General features: G+C 47.6%; 1 protein-coding gene across 6 annotated transcripts; it reads right to left on the bottom strand.

Moving 5' to 3' along the window:
• Positions 1 to 2,463: 2,463 nt before the first annotated feature.
• Positions 2,464 to 16,002, bottom strand: SAP30L (SAP30 like). Of its 6 annotated transcripts, none has more exons than XR_008199706.1 (5): positions 15,395 to 15,993; positions 11,464 to 11,586; positions 9,173 to 9,271; positions 6,494 to 7,640; positions 2,464 to 5,127 (listed from the first exon to the last, which is right to left on the bottom strand). XR_008199706.1 is itself a non-coding variant. In XM_052643470.1 (5 exons), exons 1-4 carry the CDS (start codon positions 15,590 to 15,592, stop codon positions 7,512 to 7,514), a joined length of 549 nt encoding a protein of 182 aa, XP_052499430.1. In that variant the 5' UTR covers positions 15,593 to 15,994; the 3' UTR covers positions 2,464 to 7,371; positions 7,466 to 7,511. The 6 variants fall into 6 exon arrangements, 4 of the variants coding, with proteins under 4 accessions (XP_052499430.1, XP_052499431.1, XP_052499432.1 ...); XR_008199707.1 differs by having other exon boundaries at positions 2,464 to 6,608; positions 7,139 to 7,640; XM_052643470.1 differs by having other exon boundaries at positions 2,464 to 7,371; positions 7,466 to 7,640; positions 15,395 to 15,994.
• Positions 16,003 to 16,234: the final 232 nt, after the last annotated feature.

Here is a 16,234-nt window from a genome sequence, read left to right as displayed (position 1 = left end):
GATCAGGACAAGGGGAACTGTTGCAGCTGCACAGCTGCATATTGTGGTGCTCCTGAGCTCTTTGGTGGTGGAGCTGACAAGTGTCCCTCGGCTGGACAATCCTTGGACTGACTCCCAGGAGTGCCTCCAGCTCTTGTTGTTAATTGGACAGTTCCTAGACCACTCTGAGCCTGTGTTTCCTTCTGTATACGCTGGACTTAATAACAGTTCCTACTTGATATGACTGTAGTGAGACTGGATACACCAATGCTTGTAAAATTAGTAACAGGTTGTCTGGTATGTACACTGCCTGTGTGTGTGCTTGGTCACTTCAGTTGTGTCCGGCTCCTTGTGACCCCATGGACTGTAGCCCTCCAGGCTCCTCTGTCCATGGGATTTCCCAGGCAAGACACTGGAGTGGGTTGCCATTTCCTTCTCCAGGAGATCTTCCTGACCCAGGGATTGAACCCACATCTCCTCTGTCTCCTGCATTGCAGGTGGGTTCTTTACCTTCTGAGTCACCTGGGAAGCCCTGTACACTGCGCTCAATGGCTATTATTATATCTGGATGTAGAAGATACTTATAAACTAAAAAACTGTTAAGTAAATGGAAGATTCAATTCCAGACATTTTTTGTGTCTTCCTACATGCCAGGCACTGTGGATTATTTTCATTCTGTGTTTTGTTTTTTCTCCAGAGGGAAGAGCATCTATTCCAATGATTCATCTTCAAAGTGTCTTCCCTGTGTACGTCACTGTATTTGCTCAGCTCTGACCAGGGACGGGGGAGCCTGGTGGGCTGCTGTTTATGGGGCCACACAGAGTCGGACACGAATGAAGTGACTTAGCAGACCTCTCTGAGCTGCTTGAGGCTGATGGTAGCTTCTTTGCCTTCCTGGGCCTTAGGCGGTTGGACTCAGGGCCATTTGCATCTGGATGCACAAATTCCCCAGGGGATTTTTCCTGGGCTGCCCTGGCAAAGAGTTTCATTAAGTAGGTCTTACTGGAAATTTCTAACCAGTATGCCTGATGAGTTTGAAGTTGCTGAATTGAGAAACTGCTGGACCAGTTTTGTACTTCTCAACTCTAATAAGCTTGAGCCTTAGTTGGGGAAATTAAAAAACTCATATTCCTGGAATTCAGCTCCTGAGCTTTTCTTACTGAGAATCTGGGGCGGGGCCCAGGAATTGGCATTGTTAAGTCTGATAGGGGTGGGAGGTAGCAAGTGCCACCCTTCCAAAAGGCTGGACCTCAGCTGATCTGATATTCAACATTCTAAAGGTCTGTTTTGAAGAAAGGATGTCTGGTTCCTGTTAGAACCTCTGTCCTAATGGTACAGTAAGATGTGGGCTCATCCTTCCATCATGACTGTCCATCACGACTGATGTCTGTGGATCCTCACATGAGGTTGACCTCAGCAGGGGTTGGCCAGTTCAGGGGAAGCCTGGCAACAAAGCACTTCTCCTAGGTTCAGTGTGTGAGGGGCCAGAGGCAACCCTCAGCAGTTTCATGTGAAAGGGAAGGCACAGAGAAGTGGAAGGAACTACTTTTGTTATACCTCAGATCAAGAGGCTGCATGGCAGAAGACTGGGCCTTCCTTTGCTTTCTGAAGCAAGATGACTCTGAAAAATGGCATGTTCCAGCAACAACCTATCACTGACCCTGAAGGCTCCAGGTGACAAGTATGACTCCCTACTCTCCTTGCCACCTAGGATGCTGAGAAATCCACCTCCACACTATGGAATGGGAGAGGGTGAGGGTGCTGAGGGGGGGGAACTAACTGTACTTTGAAGATTTCTGTTTAAAATTTCAGAGTCTGCACTCCCATGTGGCAAAAACAGGCTGGCTTCCCTGGTGGCTCAGATGGTAAAGAATCCACCTGCAATGCAGGAGACCTGGGTTCAATCCCTGGGTCGGGAAGATCCCCTGGAGGAGGACGTAGCAACCCATTCCAGTATTCTTACCTGGGGAATCCGCACAGACAGAGGAAGCTGGTGGGCTATAGTCCATGGGGTCGGAGCGGGTCGGAAATGAATAAATGACTCAACACAATGTGTAACACACAGTGGTGGCCACCCTTAGAAGGGACCTGGATTTTCCAGCTTGCAACTCCCTCTGCCCCCCACCAGCAGGCATTTCAATTTGCAACCATCCATCCAGTAGATGGGTGGACAACTATACCTGGATTATCGAAGACCAGAGTGAAGCTCTGGGGCCAGGGTACTTGCTATGCTGGATAGCACTCAGGCTCGACTCCGGCCAATCAGCTGCACTCAGTTTGCATAGGAGTGAGCGGGAGGGCAGGGTCCGACTTCTGTGACCTGCACTCAAGCAGGGTGCACTGGGGGTGGAAGGGCAAATGGAGGGAAGACGGCTATCACCAGTCACTGTCCTACACAGCTAGGGGCCGGACGCACAAGTGAAAGATCTGAGCTCCACGTGGGCATTCAAAGGGAACAACAGAATGTGTCTCTTGTTTCTCATTTAGACCGTTTATTAAGAGCAAAAGTCGGGCCATCCCATCTGTGTGATATTGCAACATGAAAAGTCATATACATACTAAGGAGACCCCACAGAATTGAGAGCCTTTCAACAGTACAGAGCCATAGATTACAAAATTAAAATACAAATGATCCCCCCAATTGGCAGGAAACATGTACAATGAGGAGGCCTGGAATGGAAGGGCACTTGCTTTTCGATAAGGCAGTTACAAAATGGAAAAAAAAAAAAACCCCAAACCAACCCGCACCCCTAAAACACTCTGATGGGCTGAACAGATAACAGACACGTGAGACAGGGATCCTGCACAAGCCTCTGCCACTGGCAAAGATGTGTTCATTAAATGAAAGCCACTGAAGAGTTTGTTTGAAGATGCAAGCCAGATGAAATGTGTAGACATTCCTACTGTAAGAAAAGTCCCACCCTGCCTCTGGCTGGATTCCACCTCAAAAAAAATGGGATTGAGTTTACCCTTCCTAATCATGAACTTAGAAACAGTCTGTAATAAAATGAAAGGAATACAAAAGCACCCCTAGAGCATCACGCTTCCCAGGGCGTGGTCTTCAGCTCACCTGTCCTTCAGTTCAACTGCCTCTCTCGCTAACAGGGATGGGGGCTGCGAATGGCAGGGCCACAGAGCTGTGTCTGCTCAAGTCAGGGTCACCTGATTGACCCACCTGAAAGGCAAGTGCATTTTGTGAGAACTTACATTCTAGGACACCACCACATTTCCCGCTAGGACTCTGGAATCTTGGTCTTAAATTACAGGCTCCTTCTGATCTCCCCTCCCATTCACTTTACAAAACTCAACTGACAACCTTCCCAGTCAGGTCTTTACAGCCTTGAGTTCTGCAGGTTGGTTCACAGTCCTTGACAGACAGTCTGGCCTGGGGAACCTCTGCTCAGTGGCAGGTCTCAAGGACCTGAGGGCAGCTCCCGTGCAGACTGGGTTCCAGCTATGCTGTGAGTTGTGAAGTGAACCAGCGCTAAGTAGGTCTAGATGATGCCAAAGCATTTGGGCAAGTCTTTTCACATCTCAGTTTCCCCATCTCTAAAAATCAATGACTGGACAATGGCAACCTTTAAGGAGTTTCCAGCTGGAAAATATGGCACCTCTCTGACACTGAGACATGTGGTTCCCCAAGTTCCTAAGCTTTGCTTTCTCCATAAAAGCAGTGTGTGCAGTACTTGCAGCAATCTTAAGGTATACGCCCTTAGGGGCTATTTAACCTTTCAACTCCAGGCAGAGCATGATCATAGTTTATAATCTTCCAGCTAAAACTTTTCCTAAGTTTTGTGAGGCAAACACAAAACTTAGGCCTCTTGTGTCCTAAGGTATTTTTTAGCAGTTCTGAGAGCACTCTCTTCTCCCCTGACCTCTCCATCAGCTTTAGCAAGATTGAGGGTATATAACTGGGATTTCCTCAACATCTTCAATAAGGAACTAAATGGACTAATAATACTTAGGGGGAGAACACTGGGGACACCGAAGTGTCTTGTTTGCTAGCTACTCCTTCCCCAAAGACAAACACTATGCCCTGGGATGGTGCCAGTGATTAGTCCTTGGCTAACTTACTTGGCCCCCATTAGGCAGAGACTAAGATGGAAATTACAGAGAACATAGAAAAGCCAGAGGTTTACAAAGATAGGACAGGCTTCCCCAGGAGGTAGTGAGTTCTCTATCCTCAGAGGTGTTTAAGCCCAGACTGCTCCAACCTTGGCGGGACAGTTGTAGGCAGAATGTCAGCACCTATGGGAGACTGGACTGGATGACTTAGAGGTCCTTTCCCAACTTTTGGATCTTGTTGCTGTAATGACAGAGTCCTCAGATGATTTCCATGCAGCAACACCTCTGGGATCTGTGGTTAGGCTCCTAAGTTCCCATTCCGGCTTTCTCCTTCCTACCATGCAGGTGCCCTCCAGGATGTTAACAAAAAGTTCCCACTAAATAAACAGCTGAAATGCCAAGGTTAGATGCAACATTCCAGCAGCAAGCAGTTATTCCTATCTGTTCTCTGGAAGACTAGCTGTGACTATTTAGCTATGACAGGAACATCTAACAACTTGGCGGCTGCATCACATACGTGAAATTCCTCTTCCTTTTACACCCCTAGTCTTGAATCCTTTGGTTGCAATCTCTCAAGGGATTTGGCTATCATCTTTTTCACATGCTGTTGCCAACCTGAGAGTCTGTTCACTGAAATAAGAAGTTTGTCCATTTGTTTTTTAAAAACCTTTAAAGGAAGCAACACGGATGGCAAGATGTTGACAATTCCATGTTAACACTCTTGAGGGCACAGGAAAGAACCAAGCAGGCTGGAACTGAGGCAGGAGCCATGCTCTTTAAGAAGACAAAGCCAGTTCTGGATTGCATATTCCAGTTTTGCCCAGGAGCACCAAGAGGAGAGAAGGCAATACTGCGACATGACAGGTGGAGAGAAGCACGAGTCCTTGACAGGTGGTAGCACAATGCACGCAGCCACGATGAGCGCTGAGCTCCCCAAGCCCCACTGCTCCCCACAGCCAGACCTGGGTGCTTTGGAGGGTCGGCCACCTCTAAACAGGTAGACGTCTCCTGTTCCAGATCAAACCGAGGGAAACTGCAGAAGAGGCTAAGGCAAGTGGCTTAGTGGTCTGATGAAATAGATTTCTGCACACAAGAAAAATACAAGCTCAGAGAGTTTTGTCTTTTTTCTCATCTAACATGCTTTCAAAGGTTGAAAAGACACCCACAACCTCCACTCTCCAAAGGCCCTCTCCTTAGAGGAGAGCTGGCACAGGACTTGAGGGCGCACAGCATCTGGCTGAGGGGGAAGCTTCCCCAGGCTTCGTGTGGGAACAAAAGCACTCTCACAGCCATGCTTGAACAGATGGGACCTAATACCACAGCTTCTTGTACAGAAGTGCACTACTGTCTCTTAACTGGGAGCACAGATCTGCTTTTGAAGAAACAGTGACATGACCTACACATCCACAATTCTGGTTCAAACATCAGAAAAATACACTTTTTTTCTCAATGAGTTGTGGACATTTCCAGAGAGCAGGTACCCAAGGCTTTAAGCCTATATGCCCCCAAACTCCAGCCTGACAAGAAAACACTTTCCTGGATAAAGGGGGCTTGGTGTTTGATGCCTTCAGAGCCGTTCTAACTCAGCTCCTCAGGGAAAAATAAAAATCTACTTTAGAGCCTTCTTGATGCCCACACATCAAGAGCCTTCAGCTGTGAGTAGTGAGACTCTTTAAACACCTATTGAATCTGCACAACTAGAAACACGCACAGAGCACCCTGATGTGCCATCCATGGCTACGTGTATGAAAATAAGATCCACTCAGTCTCAAGTATGCTCTATGTACGTTCATTTATACATATCTTCAAAGGCTGCAATTTGCTAGACATGCGTGGTGACCACTGGTGAAAGCTGGGCTGCAGCTGAACACACGATGCTTTACTGAGTGACAGCGGTGGCCCGAACCCTGTCCATAGAAAGCACACTCTGTGGAACTGACACCTTTGGCTACTCTACCACCCTGCGGGGTGTGTATGTACTGGGGGCTGTTCTGACTTCTCTGTGTGGATGCTCAGATTAAGTCATCTATGAGACACTAAAACACTCTGCCAGGCTACGCTGTCCAATGCTGCTTCTATTTTTTAAGGCTTAAGGAAGAACTCAGAATGAAAACTGAGTTAGAAAGCGGTACCTTTGACCACAATATATGTCAAGGTGGTCAGAAATTAGAATTCAAGCCCTCTCTTTTCTTCCCACTCCCTGTCCACATCCTCTGCCCTCCAATACAATGACTAGAAAATTTTGCAAAAGCATACTTTTGGATATAAAGCTTTGTTTTCAAAGGATACTTTGGCTCTGATATAATTAGATAGAGAAATCTGAGGTTTTGAACATAAAAAGAAAATCAGGTAATTATTAATACTTAAAAAAAAACAACACCACTTTAGCAACTTTCCCCCTAAAAGAGAGGCAAATTGCTCACAAAAATGAACATCAGATGGCACTGACCTGTGTTGCTCAAACCCATGATTTGTTGCTGACCCCCAAAGAGGCCAAAGCTGATCAGACTTTCTATCCCAGAGCTGGACTTCGGAGCAGAAACCACCTGGTCCTTGGCAGCTTCCTTGTGGTTGTGAATTAAAGATTAGTATTTCTGAAAACATGAGCCCCAAAGCACTAAATGTCTCCATGTGTCAAAGCATTTCTGGCCCAGGAGAATGACTGAAGTCCCAATACATCACTTGACCCTGAAGCATGAAGCGTGGAGGGGTGCACAATGAGCCCCGGCTCCCAGAAGGGGCTCCGCATCAGGGTTTCTGGCACCTCCACAAATACAGCTTGGCACATGAGTCTGCCCTGGAGTCCCGGTCTGACCTGAAACCTCCTGCTGGTGCATCAGGACTTCCTCATGCTCTAGAAGTAAACTGGTGAGCAACAGGAACAGCAGAGGCCTCGATACCAAGAGGTGGGAAGCCCAAGACTGGCTCTGCTAGTGACAGTCGGATATGCCAGTAAACCCTGCCTGAGTGCCTATTGTGTGCACAGCACAGAGCCGGTGGGGAGCTGAGCTCAAATGATTTGCTGATAAGCGATAAAGCATGGTGTCTATGTCCCCGGCAGACATCTACTCATGCACCTCTCTGCCAGCCGTACCTCGCTGCTGGTCCGGGGCTATACTTCACAAATGGTCGAGTGGAATTACAAGGTGACTACCAAAATATCTGCCATCCCACACGTCCAGCAGAATTGACTTAATGCTCTGCAGAATGCGGCAATGCACTGTTTTCCTTTCCTTCTTTCTCCGATCTTGTGTTTTTTTTAGTCCAGTAGTTGCCTTAAAAGAAAGTCTGTGTATAAACATGCTGAATCATGAGAATATAATCCTCCTGCCAGAAAAGATTTACAGTATTCATTATTCAAACTTTTTTATTTACAGTAAAATTTAACAGTCTTTATGGGCTTAAATGTAGCAGATGTCACCTGTGCGTAAGTATTCTACTTCACTCCTCGAAGGTGTGCCTCGTCGTCACTCAAGCTGTTTGCCACTCTCTGACTTCTGGTCCAGTCTACTCTTGTTACTCTTCACCATGTAGATGAAGTAAGCGAGGGTCTCCTTTTCATTCACAGGTATGTTCCTGAAGTGTCGGCTGACAGTCTATATGGGAGGGGAAAACAGAGCCCATTAAACCATGTCAATAAACCAGGGCCGCGGATTCCCAGTTGTGTAAAAGGGAAACAGCAAGCTGCTTCCAGAGCTGAGAGGGAGTTATGATTACCGCACAACTCCCTGCAGTGCTCCAGAATGCAGAATGTGAATGCCCTTCTTTCCCAGGCTTAGGGGATTTGCTTTCCAGGCTTCCAAAAGCAACGTTTTAACCCACACCACTCCCAAGATGCAGTCCTATTTCAGGGGCAGCCAGCCTATCCATCACAGCATAGTCTCAAGGTCATCTCCATGGAGGAGGAGACTGGGACTGCTCTGGGTGACCAGCTGCTACCATAACCTCTTAGGCCCTGGAACTGGGCCGAAAAGTGTCTTTTTAAAATTGTGTCAAATAAACACCCAACTGAACAGATGTAAGGGCCTGACCCAAAAAATCATCCAAATAGTACGTAACTGCCTCTTGAAAGACATCAGATTTGAAGGAAAATTCATATGTATTCCCAATATTTTGATCTATTTCAAGTCCTGAGAATGCAGTCTCCGCTTGCCCCATCTCATCCCATCCTTCCCACCAGGGGTGGACACTGGTCTTGAAGTATGAAAGGCTTATGTACTTCTGTTTTATCTGGATGCTAGCGAAGGAGAGGTTTAAGAAAAAATGATGGATCAGCAAGAAAGCTCTCAAGTAAAGATAAAAAACCAACAGGGATGTGAGCCCATAAGAAAATCTCTGAATGGACCAAGGGCTGTAGGACAGATAAAAAGGGAGTCAGAGAATGAAAACTACAGAGTGGCTGTCTTTGAGGGGTAGGATTGTACCCCTCATCATTTCCATCATTTTCATCATTGCCAAATTTTCTAAAAAAGAGAGAAAAACACATTTAGAAAAGAAGGATGAGAGGATGCCCATATACATACCAACAGGACAGAAGTATCAAGGCAGGCTGTCAGTATGTTAAAATAACGGCCAATGGAGCACCCCATCCCCATCCCATGCCCTGAACTAGATAAGGTCTCAGAGTGGGAGAAAACATTCTTGGGCTCCATTCATTGTAATAAATACTTCTATTACCAATACCAGAGTAGAAAAAAATCAAGGAAAGAAAACAAAGAAAGAAAAATAGCTCCTACAGAATATGAGTGAAGGTTTAGGGATGATTAATCAGACACACCTCATGTGCAGAATGGAACATATCTGGAAAGAATCTTGCAAAACAAGATTCAAGCAAACGAGCAAACAAAAGAACTCTCAGGACTTAGAATGAGGAGTCGTGAGATTCCAAGCTACCAACTTGCTATGTGATTTTAAGCAAGTCCTTTCTTTTTCTCTGTGCCCTGGTTTCTTTTATGGAAATCAGGCCTTTCTAGGTCTGAAGCTGGGGGATTCTAAATTGTGCAAAAGAGAGAAGATGAAGTTGCTTCCAGAGGTATGAAGGGGTTAAGTATAGACACACAGGGAGAATCAAGGTCACAGTCAGCAGCACAGTGCGGGTGCTCCCTCTTTAGAGGGCAAGTCTACCTACTTCTGCTAACTGGGCCTTATTGAAGCCTGGTCTGGTCTGTAATTTGTAGTGTCGTTTATAACGTCGGAGAGTATTCACCTGCAGCTGGAACAGATCAACCTAGAGAGAAGAGCAGAAACACATTATCCATCACCTGACCAGCCACGACTCACCAAATGCCCCCTGTGTGCCTAGCACTATGCTAGGTAGGGGCGGGGAGGGAGAGGACTACAGACAAGTCTTAGAAATGGCCCACTGAGGACTAATTATTAGCTGGGAGGACAGATACAACAGTGGAAGCAGAATTTTGGCCAGGGAGTGGTGGTCCTAGAAGGCTGATGGAGGTGGTGAAGCTTATGCTAAGGACAGGCAGGGTTTCGAAAGGGAGCAAGGAACAGACAGTAGGGAATTACAGAGAAGGCCATGAGCTCAGAAAGCCAGGGGAGAGACACATGGGCTAGGGGATCAGAAGCACTTATGGTGGGTTTAAAGGGTAAGACTGGGTGGTAGCATGTCTTGACAAGCAGAAGTAGCAATCCTGGTTTGGGGAGGGGGCTGCTATCCCCAGAAGATGAATCTGTGGTGGTTTGTAGGAAGACTGACTGGGGTGCGGGGGGATGACAGAGGGAGTTGCTGTAGTGATGATCTAGAAATGAGATGGGAAAGTGGGGGTGCTGATGCTGGAGGGGGCAGCAGGCAAGGAGAGAAAAGGGAAAAGCAGACAGATATCTTGGAGGACAGGTCGGAGCTCGGCCCAGAGTGGACAGAGGGGCGTGAAGGAGGACAGCGGGACGCACTAGTGTTCTCAGGTAGCTCTCCCCTAGGCCTAGCCTTCGGGTGTGAGGGTCCTTAACCGCCCCCCACCCGGAGACAGCTCAAAGCTACTGCAGCAGATGTACAAATCGGCAGGCTAGCGTCTGGGTCTCTGCAGATGACTGGGTAACAGAGGGGAAAGGACTCTCTCTTTTTTTTTTTTCTAATAAAGGAAGAGAGGAAAGCTGCACAGTCATGAAATAGTGAAGGCCCGGAAAGTTGGGCTGCCTTTACCTGCCTCTAAAAGAGATGTTCTTGCTTCAGACAGGTGGAGAGCACTTAAAAACAAAATGAATGATCAATATGAGGGACCAAAGTCCTTCATTCTTTTCAAACATTCCTCAAATCTTTTTTTTGTGTGTGTGAAAAGCATTTTGACAGTGAATACATCCATTCCTTCGTAAAAGAATAATAATAATAATAATAATAATGCTAAAAGCATTAGAAAGATACTGTAAACCAGTGATAGAAAAGGGGACACAGAGAGGGGCAGGGGGATAGGGCCATATTTTCAAAGATTTTCCTCCGCATCTGCAGACAAAGGCCCGCCTACTCTTTCTATTCCTACACAGTCATTTTCACCCTGAGTGCTAACAGGCGGTTGCCTTATGAAATATTCATGCATCAAATATTCAATGTACATTATAAATGGTTCTTCTTTTGCTGAGTCTTAAGTGAAAACAATTTAGATAGATAGAAAATTCGATATTCATTCCTGTAACCTTGCTTAATAGACACTGGCACTTTGAAGGGATGGTGGCCTTCTGGTTTGAGAAGTGACGGTTCTCAGCAGGACAATTCTATCCCCAGAGGACACCTGCAATGTCTGGAAACACTGGGAGTGGTGGTGTACTTGGTACTTGGTGGGTAGAGGCCAGGGATGCTGCTAAACATCCTACGAGGCACAGGACAGCTGCCACCACAAAGAATTATCTGCCTCCAAATGTCAACAGTGCCACTGTTGAGAAACGCTGTGCCAGTGTAACTGACCTTGGAATAGATCTTTGGGAATAAGCCTAGACCAGGAATCAGAGAGTGATAGAAAATCCGAGCTGGTGGGACATGACAATTTACACCTTCATTTTGCAGACCAGGAAACAAAGTGGAAGTGACTTCCCCAATCCATACACACACAGTCTCCAACTTTAAGGGTAAACCAAAGTTCTGAAAAACTCGGCATTGTGGTTCTATTTAAGCATTTTTCAGGGGCTTCTTGAAGAAAGGCAGCACAGATACTGAAGAGGGCACTGGACTGGGGCCCCCAAACTGAGTGTGTGACCCTGAGTGTGCCTGTCAGTAAAATGGGGGGCAGTTAGACCAGCTGATTTCTAAGCTTTCAGCCCTCAGATTCCATATTACTATGATGCTATGATTCACTTTTCAGATGCACCACAGCAACACAAAGGTGACTACAGTTATTTCTTAAACCAGGCCAGAGGTAAGGATCAGGTCAGAATCCATCCTCCCAGCTTTCTCAAGGTGAAGTTCTGGACTTTTACCTCAGGAATGTCAGTGTCATGCTCAGGAGAATCTCCGCCATCGTCACTTGTCTTCCTCTTCCTTTTATTTCGTACACTCTGGATGAAATTTTTGTGGAAATCGCAAATATACAGATGCCTTACCTGATGGGAAGCAGATTAAAGTCAGAGTTGCCAATCCCATGGAAACAGCAACAGGTATCTGTCAAATTATGGGCCTTTTCTCCTTTGTGAGGCATTGGAGAGACCACAGAAGAAACAGATACAAGCCATCATTTCCTCAAAGAGAACAATAATATCACACCGAGCAGTTCATCATAAATCAAGTTCCCCCTGAATGATAAACACAACACATGTGACAGATACAGCTGGAGTGGAAGTCCCTGACCAGAAGGGAGGACCTGCAGGGAGACAGGAAGCATTCTGGGTGGAACAGCCAAGACTGAAGTTTCAAAGGAGGCTGACAGAAGGCGTGAGTGAAGGGCCCCTGAAGAGACTGTGTCACTTAGGTGAAAGCGACTGCCTGTGTAGGAGCATCAGGAGAAATTAAAGGGTTTGAGACCTGAGAACAGCTTAGACTTTCCTTCAAACAAGACAGAGTCCCCAGACCTGTCTTCAGACCTGTAGGAGTAACTTACATGGGGTTGGAATGCACTGCCCCTGGGCGCAGGAAAGTAGGCACCGTGGTAATGATAGAATAGTCGGCCATCCTATTTTTACATTGACAATAGCAACTACTGTACCATGACAACCCTCTGAAAAACTATTTCTATGTATCAATTTATAATTCTTGCATCAACACTCAGGGAATCCACAAAGAGAAGCAGAAAGAGGTGCAGAGATTCTCACAAGGTGAAACCACATAAAAGAAGCTGGATACCACTACTGATTTTCTCATGTAGGCTGGAAGCATAATATTAAGTAAAGGTGGAAGCAGCAGCTAAGATGTGAAGGACGTGTTTTTATTAAGAATATAAGTACCAGGATTGAGATGGAGGAACCATTCAAGAACCTAACAAACTGAATGCCTGTGTAAATGACTTGGGGTTGTTGACACTGAACCAGCTGTTACCCAAATGTTCTTGAGAGACTTCTGAATGAGTTTATTCCTCAACTGCTTAAAGATAAAAGTAAGCTGATAGGAAGCCAGCGTAATTCAGGCCTTTCCATGGAGAAAATAATGGAAACTGTTTCTTATTCACATGAATCAGCACTTTCATGTGGTTAGATTAGTGAGCCATGAGTAGTTTTACATTTACATTGTGATAGTGTCTTGCAGACAGCAGGTATCCAATAAATGTTGCTGTACCAACACAAGCAGCCCCTTGCATCTAAAAGCAGCTTAGGCCAGTAAAAGCCACATTTACATATGGCTATAAATTTGAACGACTTTGCCAGGTTCAACTCTGTCAAAGGACTTTCAGACACAGTATGTGTCACAGTCTCAAAAAATCCCATCCAGCTGATGCATAGAGGACGGGACATGCTTTCATCAGGGAAGAAAGCACATTCACAACAGATCCTACATCCTTCATGCTAGCTAGTTTCACATGTAAGACTAAGCTGTCCTTCAAATTCACAGACTGACAGTCTTAGAAAAAGAACAGGCAGAAGGCATGATTCCTAAAGCTGTGACTAGGAGATTTCAGGTCAAGATGCTAGAGTCCTAGATGGAAAAGAACTCAGCATTCACTAGTGCAAACCCCCTGGCTCCCATCTCATTTTCTAGAGAGATAAACTGAGGCCACCTTGAGTGAGGAAATGACCTGGCCAAGGTCATGCAGACCTTCTAACCCGGGGCACGTGTCCTTTCCTATGGCAACATCTTCCTTACACTGTTCTCCACTTCCACTTTCCTCCAGAAAAAAGCAGATATATGTCAATTGGAGGATGTCTGAAAGCAAGTTGTATCTTAGTAAATCACAGAACACTGCCAATGTCTATACAGAAGGAGTTAAACTGCCTGAGTTGGATTTCAGGTGCTATTATTTTAAAAGGTTTTCTGCTAGACCATTTTACAAGATAAATAGTCATTATTCTTCCTTAACCATTTCAAGTACATATTGGTTTTCAGAAATTTCAAAGCCCAGTGGCCTTTGAAGAGTTGGGGGTGGAGGAAGGAGGGTGATAGAAAAAGCTCTAAGTATTGTTTTTTTTTCCTGTTTCACTTTCTGCAACAGCTAAAAATTCTTGTAACATAGCAGTTACTTAGAATTGAATTCCTGCATAAGCCTGTGAGAATGAAATAGAATCCCTTTCAGAAATAATGACTCTACAACACCACCTTGAAACAAACTGTGAGTCTGCCTTGAAATCCTACTCCTTCAAAAGCATTACCTTTTGGGGACTCTTAGTACCAGGCTCAGGCTGCCTCTCTTCCAGACAGTGTGTATCAAAGTCAACCTAGCCCTACACAAGTTTTCCAGAGGGGTCACTGGTAAAATGGAGTCCCAGATGCAGTAATAAAACTGTTCAGATGGTGGGTTTAAAAGAACTGGGAATTTCTGTTTCTTAAGGACTGGAAAAAATATTAAGTAAACACTCCCAGCAATCTACACAGAAGGTGGGCAGTGCTTCCATGAGGATGAATCCACTGCTGTCCTAGAACTGAGCATTTCACTTCCATATTGTCCCATTCCAGGCCACCACAGTGGCTAGCCAGTTATTTGCTCTCAGATGAATTCCTTTCATTCACTGATAAGAGACTTGTAGTGAGAAAGCCATCAATTCACCCCTAACCACTTAAAAATAGCATCTTTCCATTGGAGAGTTGCAAATATAACTGTTAACTTAAAACAACAACTGGGCGTGAGAGTAAGAGTGTAGAAGAAAGCGCAGGGAAGATATTTTTAATTTTTTACTTATTGAAGAGTTAATCAAGGCTTATGTATGAGGCCTAGAGATAAATCAGACAACAGATTCAAGAAATTAACCAGCCTCTTAGGTGCTGTGTGACTTTGGCACCCTCGCTTCCTATCTCTGGGTCTCAGTTTCCCTTGTAACATCAGAAGTGGAAAAAGTGGGCGTCCTTTCAGTTTAATGAGCAATCTGATTTCCCCCCAAAGTGGAGAAATTTTGGTCTTAGAAGAGATGGTAACCACCTGATCTAGCTGGTCCACCTGGTGTTTAATAATACCCCCCTAACTCATTTCCAATTCCTAATCACCTGGCAGCCACTTTAGGCTTACAGCAACAGATGTCAAACGAAAAAGTTCGTAATTGGTTGACAATAGGCACATCTTCAGAATTTTTAGAATAGTTAAAACTACAGTGGTGAAATAGCACCCGAAAAGTTTTCTATTCAAATTTAAATTACCCCCCCCCCCACCGCTCCCCGGGCATTTCTAAAGAAGTTAACCCTATGAAAGTGGATTTTCTTCCTTCCAAGTCACTTTGACTGCCTGAGCCACCTCCCAAGACCAGGTCCTGGCCTTATTTCTGCCACATCCTTGAAATCCCATTTCCCCACAGCTGCCTGCTAAGCAGCGAGCTCGGCGACCCTGTGCAGAAGCTGAGGCCGCCGCAGACAGGAAAGGAGCTGCCACCTTTCCTTTTCTTAAGGAATAACAGGGATCCGAGAAGGAGGGAGAAGTTGGAGAAGAGCCGGGTCCCTTCATCACCTGCTCCTCCGTGGGCCAACCAAATGAACCCACCTCTTCCTGATCCCCTGTATACACCGATAAAACGCGCTAAAAATTGGTATCAGATTTTCCCAGGCAGGAAGGGTCCTCGGAGCAGCCCCGCCACCAACCTCCCGGATTTGGGCAGAGTCCTAGTTAGAACCCGTCAACGCCGAGCGGCCTTTGCGAGCCCGAGTCCAACTCCTCAATTTGCAGATAAAGGGCGGCGAGGCCCAGGGCGGGGAGGGCCCCCGAGTCCCTCCCGCAGCCCAGGGCAGCGGCCCGAGAGCCGCCCAGAGCGGGGACCCAGCCGGGGGCGAGGGCGGACTCACGCTCTTGTCGATGTCCAGCTTGAGTTTCTTCTGCGAGATGCTCTTCTGGACTCTCTTGCTGAAGGAGGCGTTGCCCGCGGGCCGGACGCAGCGCTCGCCGTCCTCGATGAGGCAGCAGCTCTGGCCGTAGCCCGGGGGGGCGGCGGGGGCGGCGGGGGGCCCTTCGCGGCTGTCCTCCTCGGTGCTAAAGCCGTTCATCTCCTCGCCCCGGGCCGGCCCCTCTGGGGGAAGGTCCCCCGTAGGCCACTCCGCAGCCGCGCTCCCCGCGGGGCAGGTCGCCGAGGCCCCCGCACTCGAGGGTCCCAGAGTCCGTCTTCAGCCGAGGCGCTGCCCGGCCCCGCGCCCGGGAGGCCCGGCTCCGCCGCGCTCCGGCTCCTTCGGTTCCCGGCCCGCGTCTCCACCAAGCCCCTTCCTCCCTGCTCGCGGCCCCGGGGTCGTCTCCCGCGGCTTGCAGGGCCCCGCCGGGAGTCACCCTGAGGCGCCTTCTGCCGGGCGCCGTGAACCGTTACCCTTCGGCGGGGACGTCCAGGAGGGCGTCCCAGGAAGCAGCAGCTCCCCGAGGACTCCGGGCCCGGGTTGCCAGAGGGTTCTGAGGGCCCCTGCCGGCTCCCGCCTTCTTTCGGCTGCTGGGCAAACTCGCCGCCGGGCAGCTCCCCCGGGGTGGCGCGGCCTCAACGCGCGGGGCCCGGCCTCGAACCCGCGGCGCCCGGGCCCCGCGGCTCCTCCGGCCCGCCCCACCCCTGCAGCGGCTCGGCTGCGCCCCGAGTCCCGAGGCAGCCCCTGGGCCGCCCGGCCGCCGCCCGCCCAACGCTCCGCACCACAACAGTTCGCTCCCCCCCC

Source organism: Budorcas taxicolor, chromosome 7 (genome assembly GCF_023091745.1).
Source record: "Budorcas taxicolor isolate Tak-1 chromosome 7, Takin1.1, whole genome shotgun sequence".
Taxonomy (NCBI): domain Eukaryota; kingdom Metazoa; phylum Chordata; class Mammalia; order Artiodactyla; family Bovidae; genus Budorcas; species Budorcas taxicolor.
Note: the sequence above shows the minus strand (reverse complement) of the source record. Positions and strands in the feature narration are given on the sequence as shown.

Excerpts from the sequence above, each read along its gene's own strand:
- SAP30L (XM_052643470.1), bottom strand. The coding sequence starts at position 15,592 with ATGAACGGCTTTAGCACCGAGGAGGACAGCCGCGAAGGGCCCCCCGCC. Across the intron at positions 9,272-11,463 it reads ATGACACTGACATTCCTGAG|GTTGATCTGTTCCAGCTGCA; the intron begins GTAAAAGTCCAG and ends TCTTCTCTCTAG. Across the intron at positions 7,641-9,172 it reads ATAAGGCCCAGTTAGCAGAA|ACTGTCAGCCGACACTTCAG; the intron begins GTAGGTAGACTT and ends CCTCCCATATAG.